Source organism: Protopterus annectens, chromosome 1.part2, assembly GCF_019279795.1.
Source record: "Protopterus annectens isolate FY-2018-M chromosome 1.part2, PAN1.0, whole genome shotgun sequence".
NCBI lineage: Eukaryota > Metazoa > Chordata > Ceratodontiformes > Protopteridae > Protopterus > Protopterus annectens.
Window position 1 is genome coordinate 809584170 of NC_056727.1, and position 25337 is coordinate 809609506.

Consider the following 25337-nt stretch of genomic DNA (forward strand, 5'->3'; position numbering starts at 1 on the left):
AGAAGAAATTATACAGGATTTGAATGGGATTTTTTATATAATTTCACAGGATCAATGAAAATTTAGATATTTTGTTCTTTCTCTCAAATTGCAGAGACACATGGTTAAGAATCATAATGTAAGGATTGTAGTTACAAATTTTCCTGTATGGGTTAAATGGCTATGAAAGTTATTTTAACTCCATTCTCAGTTTTGGTTCCTACATTCCTTGCTTCAGAATTATTTCAAGTTCCAAAACAAGGTACCATATCCATGTTGAACCATCCAATATATAATGTTACATTATAGAGAATTGGTTGATATTGTCAGTGCAGATTAGAAGAAACATGGGAAAACAACTGTAAACACAATGAATGGGCTGAGTTTCCCTTTTGATCCAGTGACCTAATCCATGATGTGAAGGAGGTTGGTGATGTGAATCACTAGTTGGCAGATATTTCCAATATAAAACAAACAGGTACTTACTCCCATTTTTTTCATTTGTTGACTTTTTTCCCCGTCAGGGAAAAATCCGGTCAGCAAGTAACATGTTGTGTTATTTTTTGATGAAAGCAAACATAAACAAAGGTCAATGCCCTTTAGGTTAATTACTGTAACCAGTACTATTTATAAAAAAATAATAAGTAATTTATTTGGTATTAGAAGAAGGTCCAGTACTTCATTAGCATCATTTACAAACTCAGGCTCTGTAAAAACAGTCTGAAAGATATCAACCGTGATACATTTTGTAACCCATCTAAGAGTGTTAAGATGTACTCTTTTCTGTTGTATGTCTAACAGTACTGCTGTTGATAGCAGATGAATAAAGCTGTTCCAGGCTAGCCTGGTCATTTCTCTGTAAATATGATCAACTGAAGATCATACTGAAATAAAATGTGTTTATATTTTCAGACTACCCTCATAAGAGTATTTATCCCATGCATTCATGAATTCCATTACTGTATTTGATTTGACTGCTTTTTGAAGTAATGCTTCATTCTGTCATTCCCTTAACTGTCTACCTCATTTCTTTCATTTGTATGCTTTTGTCTTCTTGCATTTTTTACATTTTTTTTCAAAAATAGCAGATAATAGTCACTTGGAGATTTCTACATCTTAGAGGTGCTTCAACATTTCTGTTACACCTCTTTTCTGCCTTCTTCCTCCAAGATAAAGCATGTTAAGCTCATTTGAATTTTCTTTTGTTTTAGACTGTATACCATTTTATTATTCTTCCTTCAACTGCCATTCACCTCTCATGCACGTGATACTAGGTTTGATCCTGACCTCTGGCCAATGTCGGTTTGGAGTTTGCATGTTCTCAGTGTATCTCTGTGGGTTCCTCCCACTTCTGAAAAACATGCTAAGTGTTTCCATCTCAAATTTACCAATGAATGGAGCTCTGGGTATCAGTGCAGACTCTACATGGTGCCCTATAGGGGAAGAGTTGAATAGATCAACCACTTTGGGCATCTACTGTAGTACACAGTATTTTCAAGATTGGAGATAATGGAGATAGACTGCACACCATGGCAGGATTAGCCACTTGACATTGTAAGATATGGATCTAGGTGATTTGGTCATGTTGACTAATGTCATCAAATGGGCATGGGCAGTTACAGTGATAAGTGGATTGAGGACCCCAGTTACGCTGACTCATGCCATGGTGGAAGGGGTATATGTGCCTCTATTGGCCAGTGTGTGCCCACCATAAAGTGGGTCAATAAGCTGCTTGCCGGCATGTGTCCAGTTGTCCAGCCTGGGTTACCTGGCAATAGCTAAGCGAGTCAATAAGCTACTGGCTGGCTAGTGTCCAGTTTCCCAGCCTGGGTTACCTGTGGATAGCTCTGTTAAGAGAAACCAGTAAACCTGCCAAACATGAACTAAGAATTGCTACACTCATCGTAGGTTCACTGATAAGGAAGGGAAGTGGATTACATGATGGTATGGAGAATGCTGGACATCCTATAGAGCCAATGCAGCAAAGCCACTTGGCTTGGAATCCAGAGTCTACAACTCAGGAGGAAGACAGGCTAGAAATGGTGTTAGAATTGTACTGAGAGAAGCTTCAGAAGGCAGTAAGGGATGTCATCAAAATTAGTGACAGACTCATGGCAATCAGACTCCAGTGTAAAGATTGGTCAGTATTCATAATCTCGGAATATACGCCACAGCAAGGTGGTGATAGCAAGGTTGTGATAGGGAGGAAAAGAGTGCATTCATACAGCAGTTACAGGACCTACTAGCTAAAGCAAGACAACATGAATTGGTGTTGATAAATGGGTGACTTGAATGCACATATCAGGACAAACAGAACAGGATATGAAGTCTGCTTGGATCCACATGGATGGGGCAACAGGAATAAAGAAGGAAAGGCCATTCTAGACTTCCATCTTGGCAAATGGCTTGATAGTAGCCAACACATGGTTCAGAAAGAGACAGTCATAAGATCACATGCAAGAGTGGCTAACATGCAACTCAGGTAGGCTTCCTCATAGTAAGGAAAGGGCACTGGAATAGACTCAGTGAGAAACAGTTGGCCCACAGCATAAACCATTGGTTGCCACAACAAGCTGCAAGCAGTGGTCAGAGAAGGCTCTAAGGTCAACAGAGACCAGACTGAAGACCTGTAAGCTGACTGGAGAAAGCACAACATTTCAATGAATTGCTCAGGGTTCTAGCACCTAAAGAAGAAGAGGAAATAGGTGGAGTGGAAGAAGAATGGCCGCGTCTCAAAACAGCTTGTTTAAGGACTACAGAACAGATATATGGCTGAGCCATTTATGGAAGTAAGGTACATAAGGAAAGCTGGTGGTGGAATGCAGAAGTCCAGGTAGTCATCAAAAGAAAGAAGGAGTGCAGGAAACAGTGGGAGATAGAAAATATGGACCAGGCTAGGAAGGAATACTGGTTGGCTAACAAAGAAGCTAAGAAAGGGTCTGCAATAGCAAACAATAAGGGCATCTGAGGCACTCTCCCAGCTTCTGGAAAATGACTCAATAGGTGACACAAAGAAATTATATCACGTTGCAAGCAAAGACAGAAGGATAAAGAAGATAGTCAGACACCCTTCATAAGGGATGCCAGCAACATCAAAGGCAGATGGAAGGACTACTTCCAGCAGCTTCTAAATAAAGAAAACCCCACAGAAGCTGTACTGCCCTGACCCAGTGACACAATGAGTAATAACTTATGTCTGTCCAAAAACCTAACAAATCTGCTGGGCATTGTCTGTATTTGTACCATGTTGCCAAGGCCTGCAACCTCTTATCCCTTTCCATCAGGTCAATCAAATATTTATAAATAATAAATAAAAACTGTAGGAATGAATCCCACAAATGCACCATTGTATTATGAAATCTTTAAAGACTCCTATCAGGACTCTTTTTCTGTGGTAAGACTGAAATCATCCTCATGTTGTACTCTTCTACTTGCTGCATTTGTAAAATCTCCATTTTCTTCAATACTTTGTGTGAATATTCATTCATCAATCCTGCTTTTTTAACCTGATCTGTACTGCCATAATGTTTGTTAAGCTTCTTTATTATCCATTATCTTTCTGTTTCCTGGTGTGTCTATACAACATTTAATCTCCTTTCTTTACTAAAGTGACTTTCCCTTTCTCCAGTTGAAGTCTGACAGCAGCTAGTGCTTCCCTTCTCTTAGAATTATACTGTTCTTCTTGTGCATTCAGTTATGCTTCTTAAAAGATGCGTGTTTTTCATAACCAGTTGTGCTACCTTGTTTGAAAATCACACTGTATTTTTATTTTTCATTGATTTTTCACATTTAACAAAAAGACGTGATGTTTCTTTGATGACAATTTTAAAATGCTCCATTTTTGCTCTACAATATCTTTAGCCATTTCACTAGAATATATCGGAGTACTAATCCTTTTGCTAAAGTCTATCACTCTAAAGTCCAAGAGCAAGTTTTGATTGGATTGACTCTCTAGCTAAGTTGCTGGTTATTGTTGCCTAATGGCTGTCTATTTCTAGATTTGAAATTCATTCGTCATCACTATTTGCAGTCATTAAATTTAAGACTAAACTTTACCAACAAGTAATTTTATTAATCAGAAAAAATGCTTCACAAAGGTCATTAAAAATCATGCTTTTTGTTAAATCCTGCTTTTTATTGTGGTTGAATTCAAATTGATCAGTCAACAGCTGATGTATTAGAGGCTCCCCCAACAACAATATCCCTTTCGATGTTTCTCTGCCTTTCTATGGAAATCTTTTGCCAGTTTTATTTAGCACCCCTTGTTTGTCTTATTGAGGATACCGTCTATCATGTTTCTTATCTTTTTCACCACAATAAGAAAGCATCCTGTATACACACATATATAGATATAGCTATATATCATTTGAGCATTTTATGCTTTCACTTCCAAGCTTTAGCGTGACCCAATGTCTTCAAATTTAAATTCAGGTTTTTGCACGTCTATTCATTAAGCACTATTACAAAATTAATATCAGAATAAGAATAAAATGTCAGAATAAAGAAGTATCAAATAAGAGGAAATATAATATCAAGAGTGAAGGACTTTAATCTCCAGATGCCAGGCCAAAAAGACAAGATTTGAGAGAGCTTTTTAAGCCACCAAGAGTCAGGGACATCCTTAGCTAGCACATAGGAGGTTCCAAAGATAGGGCGCCTGGAAAGCAAAAGAATGCTTGCCAGATGAATCCAACCAAACCCCTGGAACCCCCAATAGCCCAAGGGTGGAAGAGCATTGGACATGAACAGGCTTGTACTGGACAAGAAACTCTCTAAGGTAGGGGAGGCCAAAGTTGTGTATTTGAAGATAAACCAGGAGTAGAAACTTACAAGTATTACATGGTCAAACTGGCAGCCATTGCAGATTCTGTAGTATCTTCTGTTCTTGTTTGTTCATTTATTGTTTTATATCAGTGGCTGTTCCTTTTATGTTCACTGTCCTGTGCCTCCAATAAACAGTCTATTCCATTGTATTTACATTCTTGAGAGCAGAGCAAAGAATAGGGCAATGGAGGCACTCTACCAGCTTCTGGAAAGTGACTCAGTAAGGGGCACAAATAAACTATATCAGGTTGCAAGGCAAAGACAAAGATACAGAAGTTAGTCAGACACCCTTCATAAAGGATGCCAGCAACAACCTGCTCACCAATCCAGAGGACATCAAAGGCAGATGGAAGGAGTATTTCCAGCAGCTTCTGAATGAGAAAACCCCACAGAAGCTGTACTTCCCTAGAAACAGCCTACAATGAGAGAAGAAGAGCAGCCCACCTTAGAAGAAGTAAGAGCAGTGCTAAGGAAGATGAAGTCAGGGAAAGCAGCAGGCTCAGATGAGGTCACAGCAGATATGATAAAGATGCTAGGTGAGATAGCAGAGAAATGGCTCCTGAGGGTATTAATAGCAGTGTGGAGAGAAAAGTGTATCCCAGATGACTGGAGAATAATTATACGTGTGTCAGTGTACAAGAACAAAGGGGGCATCCACAACTGTGGGCAGTACAGAGGCATCAAACTCTTACCACATTACATGAAAATTCTCCAGAGGGTGACTGATAAATGGATATGCAGAGTAGTAGAATGTAAGATGGGAGATGAGCAGTTTGGATTCAGATCAGGATGCAGCACAATTGACCCGATGTTTGCATTGAGACAGATACTTGAGAAGAATCTAGAGATTAGAAGACAGTCCAACTGGGCATTCCTAAACTTGGAGAAAGCATATGACAAGGTCCCAAGAAAGCTGGTCTGGGCAGTACTGTGGTGGTTTGAAGTTCCAGAAACATTGGTAGAATTAGTTCAGGCTATGTACCAGGACCCAGTGACTCAAGTATGAACAGTGTTTGGCCTCACAGAGGGGTTCCCAGTGGGAGTGGGTGTACACCAGGGTTCATCTCTGAGCTCACTACTGTTCATATTGGTGATGCATTACATTAGCAAACAGGTTGGAGGGGAAAGATCAATAAAGCTGCTGTATGAAGATGATGTGGCAGTACAGGCAGACTTTGAGGTAGAACTTCAGCAAAGGATAGGAGAATGGAATGCAAACATGAAGGCACTTGGGATGAAAGCACAGATAAGACTGTGGTAATGGCAGCAAATTAGGGAAATCAGAAGAAGCTGAGAATAGAGACAGAAGGGAAGATATAGTGAAACAGCTAAACAGCTTCAAGTATCTGGGAGGGGTGGTTGAGGAGAAGAGTAGTCTGAATGAAGAGGTCAAAGCTAGAATCAGAGGGGCTGCAGCCAACTGGCATAGAGTATCAGGTGTAGTCTATGACAGAAGAATGCCAAAGAAGCTGAAAAGTAAGGTGTGCAAGACAGTGGTGTGACCAGTACTACTGTATGGTACAGAAACCTGGGCAGTAAAGGCAGAACAGTTGAAGAAGCTAGAAGTGATGGAAATTAAGTGCCTGAGAAAGGTGATAGGATGCACACTGTGGGACAGACAAAGAAATGAGGGCATAAGAATAGAAGACAAAGTAGCTCCAATTGTAGAAAAGATCAAAGAGAACAGATTCCAGTGATTCAGACACATGTGCAGAAAAGCAGAAGACAATCTGGTGAGGAAGATTTGGGACAGACAGGAAGAAGGTAAGAGGAAGCGAGGATGTCCAGCAAGAAGGTGGATGGATTGTGTGAAAGAAGATCTGTGAAAGTCAGGCATGAGTGTTGAAGAAGGCAGGAGTGTGGCACTGAATTGAGAGAGGTGGCAACAGATAACATGATAACCAGACCCCATGTAGAAAAAATGGGAAAAAGGGGGCTGATGATAATAATGAGAGGAAAGCAGGATAATGCTCAAATAGGGCCCTTGGCAGGGTAATGGATCAAGGTTCTCCACAGCAGCCCCCCAGCAGCACCCCTTCACAGCACCCCCTGGCAATACCACACCAGCAGCCCCCCTTGGCAGCAACTCCCCAGCCATTTCAGTGCCCCATTACTTGGCTATTTCTCCTCAGTTACCATAAACAATGTTCAAACCTGTCAGCATGCACACTACTTTCCTCTTTACTTCTACAATAATTAGAGATATTTAAAACTTTTATTACAAATGTTATAGCACAAACACTGATAGCCATCTGCTAAATAAAACAATACTATCTCACAATAAAAACAGACTTAGGTGATCAGTAAACTTCTCTGCCTTTGAAACTCACATTCATTGAAACAGCATTGAAACCCACATTCTAAGAAAATGTATTTGGCCAGTGGAGGATTAAGTTTACCTTAGGGCTGTTTTCGAACCCTAGCCACACTGCACACATTTTTGGACCATGCATACATGATGCATGTATTAAATTATATTCCTTGTATAATACAGCACCGCTTGTTAAAGTGTGTTTTAAATTCTTAGGTTTGAACATTTTTCCAATAAGCAAAGAAACAAAACATGTGAACCAATAATGACAAAACCCATTACAGAACACTTTAACCACAAAAGGTCACTCAAATTTTTGTCATTGCAATCTACCAATATCAGTCAATATACACAATCTCTGCAGAAGTAAAAGTATTCTGGATAATTCCACATTAAATAGATCAGTAACTAATGAAGAGGTTACTGCTGGCAAATAACTTTACATTTTAGTGTTTCATTTACAGATTCAATGTCTGCTGCCCTTGAAGAATAAATTGTCCATGTTACATTAAAAAAAGTTGGTAAACTGGTAATATTGCAATAGGAAATGGCTATCAAACCAGCAACAGGTACAAACGTACTAAGCATCTCATCCAAAAGAGGACACACTCAAGAGTGCAGCACCCCTATCCCCCCTGTAAAGAGCACAGCAAAATTAGCACTCCACCAATATGGTATGGGAGTAGAACCCACAGCCTTCTGCACCAAAGGCAAGTATGCTACGTGTCATAGTACTAACACTGCTTTCAAACTTGATAGCACAAATACTGATGATGGGGATTTGTTAAACAAAACAGTTGAACATTGAAAAAAGACTTAGGATAAGTAACATCTAACTTCTCTTCCCTTGAAACTCAACATTCCTTGAAAATGCACTGAAACTCAACATTTCCTGAAAATGTGCAGAAGCTCAACATCTTTGAAAATGCCCTAAAACTCATCAGTCCTTGAAAATACACCTGCTGCTGACTGTTCGGAAGTTGGTGTAGAAGATTCAGGTTCTAGTATGCTGTACGCAAGGTACAGGATTTGAGCCTGAGAAGTTAACCAACCTGTCATCCCTCATTGGGGCATTACACAGATACACACCTAACCTGTTCTGTCCCTCATAGTTTTCCATAAAGGTCCTCTGCTTGTTAATTTCAAATGGAATGGCAACTCTCAATTCTCCAAGCTGCTCTCATATATAGACGAATGGAAACCGCTGTAATGTACATGCCCACTCACAGACAATACTAAGGATGTACTCTGCATGTGTTCTTAAAGGAGAAATGTAACACATGCAAAGGGTGTTCTTAAAGAGGAAATGTTTTGTGGCAGTGGGCCTACCCATGCCAATGGGCCCTAGGCCTAGTATTAGATTTGGCTCTGCTTAAGGGGTGAATTTCTTGACATCCTTTGAGTACACATAACAAGAATTTATGACAGCAGACCAGTTTATAATATTTTGTAATATGTGTGAGTTTATATGTATGTATGTATGTATGTATGCATATGTATATAGCATGTTTCTGTAACTAGTGCAAAACAGGACATTATACTTCAGTCAAAGTCATTGGGTTTGGCTGGGTTTTTCCTTAGTGTATGGGTTTCAAAATTCACTGTTTGACATTTTTCCTTCTACTCTTTCATACCCTTTACGCATTTTTCTTTCTTTTTTTTTTTTACTGCTAATCTTTTCCTTATTTTGTTCCTACTAATGGGTTTTTCATTACCAGCCACTTGGATGTTGTACCTGCTTTATATCTTATTGTGGACATTTTATTTCTGGTCCCCTCTGAAAAATGGCACTACACTGAGGATAAACATGGCAACAAAATGCAATAGGTAAGTAAGTAAGTAATGTGTAAACAATATTAGATACATTTGCTACAGCTTACTCACACTTTGTTGCCTGATGTAGTATTTTTTTCCAATAGGTAAAGGGTGTAGTCACAGGATTCCCTGAAGGAGTGAGTCATTTGCTGTCAGTGCTTCTCTCTTAATGCCTCAGTGACTGCCACTCCCCTGATTGCTGTACCCCCGACTTATGTAGCTGGCATCTCTAACCAGTGGTCATTCTTGTCACCCTCTAATTAATGGTCATTCAGCTGGTTCAGGTAGGCTTGGAACTGGTGATGGAAGCAGACTGCAACATCATAAGTGCTGCCACCTGGAATGGTAGCCAGGTAGAATGTAGCTGTAGGTTAAGCCTTACTGCCCACAGTGTGTAGAGTATGTCATCTGACATAGGAAATTATGTATTATGAGGAGGTATGGGGCCTTCCTCCACACTGAAAGGTCTGTCAGACACCCTCACCCATTCTATGTTGCCACCTCTGTCAGCAACAGCTAGACTCCACTAGGAATCATGATACTAGACATGCCCCCCTTATGCCAAATTCCATGGCCTCCCCCTGAACAGGGTGCACAGGTATACATCTCGTTATTCCATCTACCTCATCATCAGTTTCTCTACTATCCAAACTTATAAATGGTCCCAGGCCATCTGGGTGACAGTCAGATCTTTATTTGTCTGTGCCATACAACTGGCAAAACTACTGTATACAAGTCTGGTGTTAAGATCTCTCACATATCTTTTCCATCTTCAAGCTTCTGTGGATCCTATCTTTCTTTCTGTGTCTCTCTCTCTCCCTCTCTCTCTCTCTCTATATATATATATATATATACACACACACACACACATATATATATATATATATATATATATATATATATATATATATATATATACTCTATACCTTGCAGTTAGACTCCCGTAAAATGCTAATATTGTGCTTCTTTAAACACATTTCTTTATGGCATCTACTTGCACTCTGTGCTAGGTTTACCACGTCTCATTAAAGGTAAACCCTTGATCTCTGATCATTGATTACTGACTCAGATTAATAGAAAACAGACTGATGCTTTTCAGTACTACTGGATGCACAGATGATAAATATGATTGGATGTAAGACTTATTATTGACTTTTCACTACACATCTCCATTTTAATCACCCCCCTGTTTCTTAGCACACATCTGGTTACCAGACTTGGTCTTACCTTAAGGCTCTTTCCTATCCGGCTTCTGGTTGGCATCTCAACAAAAGCCTTGATGAAACTAAATTATGTCACATCCACTGTATTTTCTTGCCTGTGTCAGTTGTAATTTGTCTGCAGAATTTTATCAGTCTGACAATGCCCTCATTTTGTGAAATAATACTGCTGCCTACTTTTGAAACTGAATTTTAGAAAGTCAGCCAATCTTCCCCATGGAAGTACTTTTTCATGTTCTGAAGATGTAAGTGAGACTAATTTAGATTTAACTTATGAAGCACAGGATTTGTTCTGGTTATGATTTGAACAATAGCAGCTATCAGTATCCTAAACTACATTACGGATTTGGCTGAGATGTGACAGACAGATAAAACAACAGTCATATTTCACAAATGAGTTTGTTTTAAAAGGCAGTGAGGGGTATGTTTTGGGTTGTTTCTTGATATTTTAGGTCCGATAACATTAAGGTAGCAGAAACATGTTATCCCTTTCCATAAAGGTGGCAATGCACTTTACACTAAATCATTTTGGGGGCTGTTAAAATATTTTGGTCAGGGTAAAACAGTTAGTACACTCTGGATTCTATACAAATTAGCAATGTTAACAGTAAAAGAGAAAATACTGACCAGGTCATTCTGATACAGTAAGTTACAAAATCCTCAAAACTGCATAAACAAATAAATGCTGTGGTAGACTGTTATGATGTGGGGTTTGTAACCACTACACTTCTTAACTATATCAAACAGTCAACAAGACTACAGCTGCATCACCTAAGGGTATGTTCCCCATCTTGTACATTATAGGAGTGTTTTATCAAGATTAAAGCAGCTGGTAATTCAGTGGCCAAAACTACAACACAGCTTACTATGCCACACAGCCACACACCCCACAAATGTGGCCATCCCAAAGGACACCTACATGAGACAATAAGCTGACATCAATCCAGCTTTCTCACAACTTCAGCTGCCAAATCAACTCTGTTGTAATACCTATGTGCATTATATTCAAATGATGTGGTATTTGGTAAGGGAAGTGAGAGAAACACATTTGCAATTTGATTGCTCAGTTTCTCCCACAATTTGTATTTTTGAGAGATAGATGCAATATTAAAGTAGATGATACATTGCAGTAGATGGTGGGAAGGACTTTTATATTGGGTACGTGGAGAATATTGCACTCAGCTTGAATGAAATGTGGATAGTTGATGTTTTTAATTAGGTCCTGTGTTTCACTGAACACTATCAAGTTAATACAGCAAGACTGTGGAACTGTGGGGGGGTCAGGAAATTTCTCCTTACTTCAAATGTTGTTCCAGCTTACAGCTACTATATTTAAAAATGTGGGGGTATAAAGTGGAAGGGTGCCTGCCTTCTTTAAAAAGCCTGTTTTCTGTATTTTTGTTGGTCCACTTGTGCATTGTCAACATATATGTATATGTACATTATATTGTTTAATAAGTTGATTTACAGCCATAGATACCTTATTGGTACCATGTTTAAATGTGCTCCACTAGTGATTGACACTCTAATTTGTGATCACAAATGTGTGATAACAGTGCTTCGGATTTCAACACTGAAGTTGCTATGTTTTGTTAATTTCTACCTTCCCCAACGTACAGTAATCTTAAAATTAGTATATTTCAGTAGTGTGGGTATGGTGGTACATGGGGGTGAAGTCCTCCTGCAAACAGAGTTTTTTTTTTATTATTTTAGCTGTTTTAGATTTGGATCTGAAGAATGTCAATCACGTAGGAGTCACACTTTAGTCATGTGGACATCCCTGTTTGCACCACATTTACTATTTCAATTTTTATTGAACTTGATTCCCTTTATTCTGTTTACTGAATTTATTGTTGTGCCTTTTTTCCCACAGTACCATTCTTTATGACCACCTCATGAATATAACACTTATCATTTAACAAGCTTACGTTATGCATCCCAAATTATGACCTTTTATTTCTTATTTGAAAACATGTATGCTGAAAAGTCTACACACAGTTTCTTAATACAGTCAGAGATGTGGTTGCATATTCACCACTGGCAAAACATTTGTTCTCTTTTCATTTTATCTTGGGCCTGCTTTAGAATATGCAGACTTGCACTCTGTATTTTGAAAGCAACTAAAATAGAAACATACTTTCACCATTTAACTAAGCCAAGATTTTTGTGGAGCAGTATGAGAAGCACATTTCAGGAAACTATTTCTAACTGAAAATGTTATACCTACGTATGACATGGAAAACACTTATAGCTTATTACTAAGCAGTCCAGGAGACCACTGAGCAGTCTGGCCCAGTTTCTCAGTGGTCACAAGACACTGCTTGATTGCAATACTTGCTCAGAGTCATACAGTAGGCAAATGAAGGTGGAGAGAAGCAAACCCTAGGCTATTAGAAGCAGCTTGTTAACAGCTCATAGCCTTAGTTCTCCACACTAACTTCCAGACCATTCAATGAATTGAATGAAATTACAATAAAGTGCTCTGAATGGTGAGTGAAGACAGCATGTGCTGTTCCATGACCTGCAAGCTGCAGAACATTTTGTGTTGAAGCAGTAAGGCTTGATAAAAGTGTCTGTTGTACTGGTATGACTGAGATAATGTGATGCATATGTCTTATGCACATTAGCCTCAAAGCGTCAGTATTCTTAAGAATCATGTTATAATTAAGGAAATATACGTTAGAATACACTTTGTCATAAGATGCCATCATGCAGTGAGGTGCATTCTAACGCATAGGGTTCACAATGTATCCAAATCTTGACAATAGCCATTGCTAAATGCATCTTAGAGTGTACTATTCTTATTATTAAATTCATCCACAGTGTGAAACTAAAATAATACAGGCATTTGGTTCCAGCAGATGTGACAGAAAAGGAAACACCATTACCGTTAAGGACTGACTCTTGTTTTTCACTTTATAAAACACTTTTAGCTTTTTGAATTACAGATCATTGCTGTAATTTGAATAAACTGAGCTATGCTGAAAATCTATTCTCACTTGTTGAAACTAACTCATTTATCTTCGTAAGGTCTGAGGATTTCTTTTATATCAGGGTCAATAACTTAAGAACAAATACAATGGCACCGAGCAGCTGAAGGTCAGCTGGTAGATATGAGGAGCACAAAAAATAATAAAATGCACGTTACTGCTTCCATGATATTCTGTGTATACTGTAGACTTAAATCTCTGAAATCAAAGAGGCTTCCAAGCAGTTGAATAGAAACATGCTTTGCTGATAAAAACTTTCTTGTTTTAGATGTTAATGTCTGAAGATAGTCTCATTCTGGTTTATAGCCAAGTTTAAAACATGATGGTTTAAGACTGCACAGTAAAATTCAATCAGTAAATATGGAGTACAGTTTAGACATATGTTTTGCTTTGCTATACTACATATACTTACATCCACAACTTTCCTGATATGCTTGTTGATGACGGTAGGATTTGGCTTTGGTGACACCCCTGCAGCCCATTCTAATGGCACTACTGTTTTATTGGGTGTAGTCGGTGAGTTAGGCTGGAAACAAACAAAGATGGTAAGTGAGCATGCAACCAGCATGACATTTCAGCTCTCTGCTCATTAACATGTCATATACAAACTACAGAAACAGGTGTTTGAGTGGATTACACATGCTGATAGTAGGCTGCAGAGATGCTCCTTTTTCCAGTATCATTTTACTGCATGTTATTCAGTACAGTCCTGTATTTTTTCCCTCAGATATTATGAACTATTTAAGCTATTTACACAAGCTTTATCGTGCATCTACATCTCCAATTAAACCTTTCCTTTCATCACTTACTCGGTCTTTCTCTGTTTTAATCCATCTCTTGATTATACTTGAAGAGATAGGTGACACTTACTTTAGTTCTGCTGAAACACTCACTGATTTTAAATTGGACTAGATTTAAGGTGAATGAAGTTGCATTTAAAACTTGTCATAAATTCATTTAGAAGAGTGCCAGACTGCTAATTGTCAAATATATTAGTCTACATCTATCTATATATCTATAGAGCTATATCTTTGCCTGTCTATAGCTAATCTATCTATATACATATATAGATAGTATAGTTATAAACAGATAGAGATATAGCTCTATAGATATATGGGCATATACATATGTGGGTGTATAAAATAATGAAGCAGAACAGACTTATGTGTATAAAATGATGAAGCAGAACTGACTTTTAATAATAGTGGGACAGAATAAGATGCTTACTTATGTAGCATGTCCTGTAACTTACTGTCTCCTTGATCTGCTCCCCTTATAGCACTTATAGGCACAGATATAAAAACTGAAATGATCAATAATGGTTATTCCCAGGGAGTAATACACGGGTACCAGACTAAAGGCGAAACTCTCTTTTTGATATTTACAAAGGCATATCAACTGATATTGTCTATCTTAAAACCAGTACTGGGAACCCCACTCCTGAAGGTATCAAAATAACAGCACCCGTTTTGCAGACACTCGAGGAAAAAGGGGATGAAACAATCTGACTGAAATCATGGATCCTTGTTGACTCACATGTCTCCTGACTCACACATCTTCTAAAAACAAACCTTTTTACAAGGCTCAGAATCTCATTTCCATTCCAATATAAATGTTTTATTTCTGCCATTCCAACAACAGAGACACAGTTTTCCATTTATTTGACCCACTTGTGTAATGTGACTACCTCAGATACATACTTACCAACAATTTGATGGTTTGAAGTCTTTATGATCCAACTATGTTGTCCCATGCATTAGCCAGACAGGCCACCCAGACAGAGAGAGAGAGAGAGAGAGAGAGTTGAGGGGAATTCACTCCCAAACATACGTCAGATCCCCTTTGGTGACTCCTATATAGACTTAAAAAATACTACCCAGCAGCAACAAAGAACCACAAACATATTTACAAAACTTAACAAGAACCCCAGCCCCCCCCCCCAAAAAAATCATGACACGCTCGTCTCTGTATTATTCCAACTTAAAATCTAAGGGATAAAGACTATGCAATAATGTGTGGATAGGCTTCTAAAGATCCTCACAGATCAATAATCAAGTACATAGCTATGAACCTAAGAGCTGTATATAGAGCTAATTGCCTCAAGGATAGGACCAACAGGTTTTTTGTTGGTGTCCGTCCACTTCACAACTGTAGGCAGACAGTCCTTATCAAGTAGGCATTAGGTCTGCCCACTTATCACCCTGCTGCTTGCTGTTGCAAACCCCTACACTGTTCAGCTTAACATGCATCTAGTACCAGCAGACACAGCCAAAGAAATAGAAAAAGAAGAAATAAAAAGTAAAAATGGAAGATCCTGGAGAAAACAAAATCTGTTCTACACAAATCAAACTTTCCTCATCCTCCTGGACAGTCAGGAGAACAATACAAGTTCCTTGATGCTGATGAAACTCAATAAAAAGAGGCATCTCCATATCTCAGTTTGAGGAGCAATCATTAATATTATTAAAAAAAACACGTAATCTCAGTGGTATCCCCGAAGTCTCAAACAACCCACTAAACAAGTATTGTGGGTCCAAAAGCAAAACAGTGTAAGAAACGTCTCTGTGTGGAAGATTTTCAATCCATATATATCTAGTTAATCACTGTATATTAATCAGATTAGATAATGGCAGTAGAAGTAGAAAACTTAAACTCATCTTAAGTAAAAAAAAATAATAATAAAAAATATATAATTTAAAATATTGTACAGAATTACTAAGTATTAGAAAGTAATCCAAGCAGGGTAGGCAGTCTGTTTCCAGTCAAAAAATCCTTTATTAAGTTTTTTTTATTAAATCATTTTCATGTTATTACAAGAACATAACTGATACTGTACTTAAATAATACAAATGACATTAATTCAGCCTGAAATAAAGACTATCGTGCAAAAAATATAATGAAATAATCTCATTTAAAATCTGAAGGAAAACAACTTGTGCATATGGCTAAACAAATCAACCAAAGAACTCATGCAACACTAGGAAGAAGTCGGAAAACCTGGTCTAAACACAAAACACAGAGAAACCTCCAGGCCAACAATTACCATGGTAACCTTAGAAAAGCCAAAACTGCAGCTGACAAAAAAAGACATTAAACTTCATTCCAAAATACCCCATCAAAATAATCCAAAGCTTTTCCCCATCATCCATTAAGCATTTGTTATCCCCTGGGAAGAAAAAAACGCCCAATCCATCACATAATAACACCCCATCAGAGATTGCATCAACATTTAACTCGTACTTATTGATATTGTAACCAAGTTAGTAAACAATAATTCATCCACTAACTCACATACTTGTCAACAAGCAAACAACGACACCCTCACACTACAAGCTGTATTAACCTACTCTATAAAATACAGAAAGTAAAACCTACTATTCTTGTTCCAGACAACCTTCCCACATATGATCTCAAACTGGCCTCAGATGCTATAGCCAACCCCGTGTTCATGTTAATAAAGTGACCCCTCAGTCTTATGTCCCATCTCTTTGGAAAAAAAATAAGACATGCTCCCACTGCATAAGGGTGGAAATTCTACTGATTTCTCAACTTCTAGGTCAATTAAAATTGTGTTTATTTTGTCCAAATTCCTAGAAAAATGTCGACAGACAACTTCTCCAATACCTCCTTGATCATCAGATTCTCACCCCTGTTCAGTATGGCTCTCCCCCTGGACACAATACTACCATTGCCCTCACCAGCTTTGTCAACATCATTAACCAGAAACAACTATTACAAGAAGACAGGTTAATTAAAACATTTGAAAGTAAAAAGCTTAGCCTGAATGATTATAATATTTTTAATTTCACTGAATAGGCTGTTACACAGACCCATTTTACCTTGTTTAAGACAGGTTTAAAGTTTGTGCCATGGTGTTGGTGTGATATAGCCAAGGTTTTAAATGAATTCATACCTTTTACAAGGAAACTCAACTTAAGAACTTTGTTTAAACATAAAGTTGATATAGATGTTCCAAAAGAAGAAGTATATTTAACCCTCCATTACACCCTATGATAGCTAGTTATGAAAAGATTTGTATACAGGAACGCTACAAAGTTTATATTAGTCACAACAGGAAATTTTACAACTTAAATAAAGATGAAGTCCTACAATTGAAGGATTTAAGAACCAAAAAGGATATACATGTTATGAAACCAGATAAGGGTTTTGATGAATAAAAATGATTATAACAACACGAGTGAAATATTGTTTGATACAAACACTTATACAATAGTGTCATTAAATGAAATTAATATTGCACACAAAAATATTCAGATGTTTCTAGAAGATTTTTTTATTTCAAGGGGTAATTAATGAGATGGTTTATAATTTTTTATGCAATAACCATCCGGTGATACCCAGTGCATTTGGTATAGGTATACCAACGTGCATTAAAATATGTGGCTGCATACAACAGTTCCACGTATTCTTTAGGCCTGTTTGTAGATAAACTTTTGAAGGACATATTATGTCCCATAGAGCATATTTTAATGGACTCATGGGACTTTTTAAGAAAAATTAAGAACAAATTGTAGTCTGACAAATGCTCTTTTTCATTTATTGACGTTGTTGATTTATTTACTTCTATTCCCCATAAGAAAGGCTTAGAACTTTTTTATGAAGTTATCCAAGATTTTAGAGTATTTTATAACAGTTTCATAAATTTTATTATGGAGTTTTTTTGAATATATTTTGCTTAATAATTTTATCACCTTTGAAGGAGAGTATTTTAAACAGATAACGGGTGTAGCAATGGGTGCCAGTTGTACACCCATCTACGCAAATTTAGTTATGTTTTCATGGGAAAAAAGTTTGTTCTGAATTCTAAGTTTAAAAACCAGTGGCATATATACTTACTCTATTTAGATGATTTGTTTATTTTATGGAAGAACAAGGGAAGTGTAGCAGAGGAATCGATAGATTATATGACTAACATCTGTCCACATTTTAGGTTTACACACAATTATTCTTTCGACAGTACAGACTATCTAGATGTCACACTGTTCAAAAACTATGAAGCCAAGTGTTTTGGTTCAAAATTGTTTAAGAAACCTACTTGCTCCAATACTTTTCTGGATTTTCAGAGTTGTCACCCTTTTCACATTAAGAAAAACCTAGTAAAAGGACAAATGATCAGAACAGCTAGGATATGTTCTGAGGCTAATGACTTTAAGTTAGAGTTATCAAAATGATTAAATATGTTTAGGGGTTACCCATTTGAACTGATTACTAAATGTAGTAAGATAGTATTAGAAGGTTGATATAAACCAAGTTTAGATAGTGGCAAACCAGTTTGCTCACAGCCTTCCAGAGGTGTTGATAGTTTATTTGCTGACTCTATGGTTTTGTATTATGGAGATTTTAGTAGAGAGGTTAAGACAATTTTATCAAAGAATTGGATTATGTTTAAATGTAATTCAGATATACTCAATAGTGTGGGTGATAGACCATATTTTGGGTTTAAAACAGAATACAATATGAAATATTTACTCAAACATCCTATTTTTAAGTCTTATGAAAGGAAGGGGACATACAAATGCAGGTAGGGTAAATTCTGTTTTTTTTCTACAAGGTAGAGAGGTTATGGTAAGACCCCCCCCCCCAATATGTTAGGTTAGAAGCAGGGAATTGTGGCAGCAAAGGTCTGGTTTATATTGTTGTTTGTCAATGATACTTTCATTTTTATGTGAGAAAAACAGAGACACCCCTATGTAAACATATATATGAATATATATATATATATATATATATATATATATATATATATATATATATATGCTACTGAGCATAAGAATTTGAACAATGCACTTTATAAACATACTCTGAGCTGCTATCATTTTAGTACCTTCTACTTTAGGATAGCAGAGATAGTGAAAAGGGACCAAAGAGGAGGGCTTTGGTAAAATAAGTTAGCTACAAGAGAATTGTACTGGCAACTAGACTGAACACTGCTACATTACCTGGCTTAAATGATAATATTAACCCAATGCCAGTATTAAGGAAGAGAACTTTAGAAGTGTAAGGGTTAATGAGTGAACATTTTTTACACCTTTTATAGTTACTTTTTTCATACTCTGTACAGTTTCTACGTCATGTTATAGCCATGTTTTAATTATTTTGTGCAATATATTTTAATTATTTTGTGCAATATATTTATATATATATATATATATATATATATATATATATATATATATTTTTTTTTTTCTTTTCATATATGTAAGTTTTTATAACAAGCTTAAGGTATCTATTTACTTTGAATTTTTAATTGTTGGAGAATTGTTTAATTAATTAGCATCAGAATCTGCTGAAGAGGATGTCATATGACTGTTTTAATTTCTATAAATGTTGTGGAATGAGTTATTTTAGTGGTTTTGATGAAGTCCCAGATAAAAGGGGATGAAAGCGCTTGACCTTTTATGAACTGTATGCTTTTGGTATATTGATCTTTATTTGAATTTCCTTACTAGAGCTGTTGCAATTATTTCAGGCTGATACCACAACATCAAATTTTGTTTTGTGAAGTTGCTGTTTGCTGCATGCTTATACACTGTTTTTGGTTCTCTAACATCATTAACCAAGCAAGAAATAATGGTAGGTGATTTCTGCCTTCTTTCTCAAGTTATTAAAAGGCATTGATACTGTCTCTCATCCCAAACTGTTATAACAGCTATCATCCCTTGGTCTCTGACCCCTGTCCCTGCAGTGTTTCAACAGCTAAGTATTGGACTGACAACATTCTGTTAAATGGCAGAATGCCCATTCAGCTTTCCTACCAGTCTCTATTGGGGTCCCCCAAAGATCTATTCAAGGTCTTCTGCTTGTAAATATTTTCAGTAGCAACCTCCAAACTGCATCCAAACATACCTCTTTAATCCAGTATGCAGATAACTCAACCACTATATAGTCTGCCAAAACTCTGTTCCATTTTCTGCATACAACCCAGCAATCTTTTATCTCCACTGTATCCTGGCTTAATAACTCTGAAATCCAAAGAAAACAAAGCTACTCCTTCTCCTTCTCAAGCATGCAACCTGACTAGGTTTGCCTTTACTGTTACTTCTCTAAATAAGACAGAATTAGAAATTGTCTTGTACCCAATACTATTAGGGATCATTATAGATGACAACTTGAAATTCACTTCCATAGACATCAGACAAACAAACAAAAAAAAAAACACCAGAAACTTGGGGCACATTATAGAATCAAACACTTCCTCACAGAGAGCTCCAAAAAAAAAAAAAAAAAACGTAGTTTCTGCCTTCCTCTTACCATCCCTACTATATCACTCTCCAATCTAAACGAATCTACAAGCGACACTTACATCTAAACTAAAGCAATGCTACAATAAAGTAGCAAGGTTTGCAACAAGTCTGCTACATAGGTTACACCACCTTGCTGCCTTAGAACAAGTAAACTCTCTTGAATTGCCTCATTACCTCACATACTCTGAGCCAGTAATGTATAGCAATATAGCACACAATCCACAAAAATGCCTAACCCTGACCGGAATCATTTAGCATTGTGCACAATGAAGAGAATTATATTCACAAGATAAACTTCTTAATGTTCCCAAGCCCAATAAATCAGCAGGAGATGCTCTATACTCAAATTACATGACTAAAATATGGAACATAATACCATTCTCACTGAGAATATCTAATAACCTCCTCACTTTCAAAGCTGATGTTAAGAAATACCTGTCTGGTAGATAAATGAATGAACGGAAACTATAGCTGCTTTTCACCTATACAGGAGCTGTTAATTTCCAATGAGGAAATAAAATATCTTCAGTAAAACTCAAATGAGCACTAACAAATCTCATCCTTCAGAAACAAAATGACATTATTAGCTTATTTAAAAATGGGGGCAATAAGTATAAGGAAAAAATAATAACTACAAGGCATAGTTCATAATACAAATTACTGTTATGTTTTTCAAGTACATATCATAATAAATACCTGCAAGTAAGAGAAGAAAGTTACCCTGTCAGTTATTCAAGCCGGAAAGCTCTGCTAGGAAAGGATATGTGAGGTGTCCACTGACCCAGCAATCCATAAATGCATAGCACCCCAAAGTCTTAGGGTGATATCATAAAGTTATGGTTAATAATTGAAGAGTAGAAAACTGAAGCAGACTCCTCAATAAAATGGAAATGCAAACTGTGCATGGTAATGGAGTTTCACCTCATGGTTTCTGCGCTTACCCTTACAGAAAATGTCATGCTATTTGCTAAGCATCACCAACTGCATATTGCCAATTGTATTATTAATGTACACTGTTTCATGGCGTCTATATTACCTTGTCGAAAGATGACAATATCGAATGGCATAAACATCAAAAATGCCATACATCGAAACTGTTCTTGGGGAGGGCTGTGCCCCCCGCTAATTATATATACCAACTCCAAGATTGCACTACAGTGAGGAAAGAGCAAATTTTCTCATCCCCACTGTACCATGATCCCACAACAACACTTTCTATGTACGGCATTTACGACATTATTGCCATATGATATTTTCAACATGCGATACAGTGAAGTAGGCCTGTTTCATGCAATCAGTAGGCTGATCCATCACTCTCACAGCCTCTGCTACTTCTCTTTTCTGCTGTAGTACTCTCAAAAGAAGAAAGTTCTTAACTTTTTATGGAGTTGTAAAAGTCCTGGTTCTGTCTGTGAAACCAAATTCAGCATAGCAGGGTACATTAGCCTGATTCTAATGTAGTTCACAGTGTCTGGTAACAAGCAGGAAAGAGTGGAGAGTTGCCTCATGACCAGGGCAGAGCAGCTGTTTGTCAGGATCAATGCTTTTGATATTTGCAAGCCTGGTTAGGCAGGAAAGGAAAGGTAAGGGAAGAGAAGTGAAGGAAAGGGAGGGAAAGGAAAGGGAAGGGAAGGGAAAGGAAAGGTAAGGGAAGAGAAGTGAAGGAAAGGGAGGGAAAGGAAAGGGAAGGGAAAGGAAAGGAAAGGTAAGGGAAGAGAAGTGAAGGAAAGGGAGGGAAAGGAAAGAGAAGGGAAGGGAAAGGAAAGGTAAGGGAAGAGAAGTGAAGGAAAGGGAGGGAAAGGAAAGGGAAGGGAAAGGAAAGGAAAGGTAAGGGAAGAGAAGTGAAGGAAAGGGAGGGAAAGGAAAGGGAAGGGAAGGGAAAGGAAAGGTAAGGGAAGAGAAGTGAAGGAAAGGGAGGGAAAGGAAAGGGAAGGGAAGGGAAAGGAAAGGTAAGGGAAGAGAAGTGAAGGAAAGGGAGGAAAGGAAAGGGAAGGGAAGGAAAGGAAAGGTAAGGGAAGAGAAGTGAAGGAAAGGGAGGGAAAGGAAAGGGAAGGGAAGGGAAAGGAAAGGTAAGGGAAGAGAAGTGAAGGAAAGGGAGGGAAAGGAAAGGGAAGGGAAGGGAAAGGAAAGGTAAGGGAAGAGAAGTGAAGGAAAGGGAGGGAAAGGAAAGGGAAGGGAAAGGAAAGGAAAGGAGTGGAGAGGGAAAGGAAAGGCTCTTTATGTATATATGAAATGATCCTAAAATGCTCATATGGGTCATGCTGTGTTAGTTGGCCAGGAATGCAAAACCTTTTGAGCCCAATCAAAACTTCACCTGTGTGTGTGTAGCCTCCTTTTTTAAACATGGTCTTTAAGAAAACCAATGGCACAACCAAAAGCACACCAAAAGGAAAAAACAACGAAGTAGGATCCACCAAAAAATAGTTTATTGCAGACTTCTCTCTCTCTGACGTCTCGGCCTTAGCCTTCAAGGAGTATAAATGACATAAAATGCTATGCACATATATATATATATCACAATAATTAAATAATTGATTCAATTATACAATTAGCAAAATAAAACACCCAAATTCAATTTATAAGCATTCTCCAATTAAAATCTTCATTCAAGCCCTCAGGGAATAGAGTTTTAAACTTTAAAATAAAAACAGCTTCCTTTTGCTGCAGCAATTGTTTTATATTTGAACCATTATATTTGTAATCTTGTATCTGTTCTAACACTGTTGCTTGTAATTCATTAAAATCACTATTATGAAATTGTAAAAAGTGCATTGCTACAGGACTATCCTCTTTTTTATTAGCAATGTCCCTAATATGTTCCAAGAGCCTTATTTTGAAGGCTCTTTTAGTTTCTCCGATGTAAACCTTTTTACAAGGACAGCAAAGGGCATAAATAACTCTTTCTGAAAGACAATGAAAGGAATGTTTAACTTTAAAAGGAATATTATTAATATATTCAAAGGAGGGAACCACAAATTTGCAGGCTTTGCATTTGCCACATTGATGTGTACCTCTATTTATAATATGATGAGTGACAGTGTCACTTGGAAGATTAAACTTGCTTTTTACTAATATATCTTTAATGCTTCTTCCTCTACGATATGAAAATTTTAGATCCACATTTAACCAAGTCTTAACATTGTTTAAAGAACATAAATAGTTCCAAAATTGAGAGACTATCTTAACAAATTCAATAGTAAAACAACTATACATAGTGACAAAGTACATTATTTCTTTGTTATCTAATCTTTTATTCAAAGTCATTGCGTTATCATAACTACTATGTAAGTTATCATATTTGTATTTTCTTTCAGTATTTTTACAAAATTTTCCATAACTATCTTCTAGTATAGTACTATGATAACCCCTCTGTGAAAATGAATTATATAATAAATCTAATTCTCTATAAAAAATGTCTTTGCTATTACATAACCTATTGATACGCAAAATTTCACTATATGGTAGGGAGTTAATAGTATGTGGTGGATGACCACTAGAACTATGTACATACTGCGTGATGCCTGTAAATTTTCTGTTTACTGAAGTTACTAACTCATGACCTTTAGAAATGTCTAATATGACATCAAGAAAAGGAACACAAGTGTCTATCCTTAATCCATCAAATTTTAAAGAAAATCTGTTGGAATTTAAATCAGCAAAAAATTGCTGGGCCAAAGACTGTTCACCTTCTACCAAAAAAATTAAATCATCCACGTATCGATAGTATTTGATAACGTGCCTGTGAAAAAATTCATGTTTATAAATATATTCAAGTTCAAACAGACCCATGGCTAAGTTTGCATACATGGGGGCAAAAGCAACCCCCATAGCTGTGCCCTGTTTTTGACGATATAGCCTATTATGAAATTCAAAAAAATTGTTTGTTAAAGAAAACTGAGTGAGTTCTACTATAAACTCAGTTACAGGAGAATCACCCAGAAAAAATCTGATGGCCTCAATACCAAAACTAAGGCTAATGCTTGTATACAGGCTCTTTACATCAATGGTGACCCAATACATATTGTTATTCCATTTAACATTACCAATCTTGTCAAGAAAATCAAATACATCAGTCAAAAAAGAAGGCAATGCCTTGACATAAGGTGAAAAAAAGTGATGTAAAAAAATACCCAGATTTCGTAAAAAATACTTTCGACCTGAGACAATAGGTCTACCAGATGGTTTATATAAATCTTTATGTATTTTGGGTAGGCAATAAAAATAAGCCATATCACAATCATCAATTTGAAATTTGTTCTTAACATCACTGGCCACAAAATATCCTAGTCTCAGACCTTTAGATATAAGATTTTTGTATTCTGTAATAGAAAAATTATAACTTTCAATATCAACTCTTTCATAGGTGTTGAAGTCATTAAGATGTTCCATACACATGTTAAAATAATCATTAGGGTCAAGAACTACCATTTTGTTGCCTTTGTCAGCAGGTTTGAAAATTATATCATCTCTCTTGCTTAAAGACATCAAAGTTTGCCATTCCTTAAAAGTCATATTATATTTAATATTCCTTTTATTGCACATAAAGGAATTATGCGTTGTTTCAATTGTGTGATTAACCATTTTGACAAAATTCAAAACTTCACTATGTAAAGTATAAGGTGTAAAATGACTATTAGAAGGTACCTTTTCCGTATTGAGCTTAGAATATGCATTAACAAACTCATCCGATGTACATGAGTAAAAGCTGTCAGATGAAATATTAGAACTAATGTATATAGGTTTGGTAGGAAGTTACATCTTAAGTATTTTTTTAGTCAGAGTAATAGTCATTTTCAGGATAGTTCTGACGACAGTTCTAATATTTCATCTGACAGCTTTTACTCATGTACATCGGATGAGCTTGTTAATGCATATTCTAAGCTCAATACGGAAAAGGTACCTTCTAATAGTCATTTTACACCTTATACTTTAC

At 36.8% G+C, this 25337-nt stretch overlaps 1 protein-coding gene across 2 annotated transcripts in view; it reads right to left on the minus strand.

The window, feature by feature from the left end:
* RASGRP3 (RAS guanyl releasing protein 3) overlaps window positions 1-25337 on the minus strand; it is a 1166392-nt gene that overhangs the window by 247875 nt on the left and 893180 nt on the right. For both annotated transcript variants that reach the window (XM_044058961.1, XM_044058951.1), the window contains one exon: window positions 13552-13665. In XM_044058961.1, coding sequence (XP_043914896.1) covers window positions 13552-13665 — 114 coding nt within the window. The remainder of the gene's footprint in view (window positions 1-13551; window positions 13666-25337) is intronic.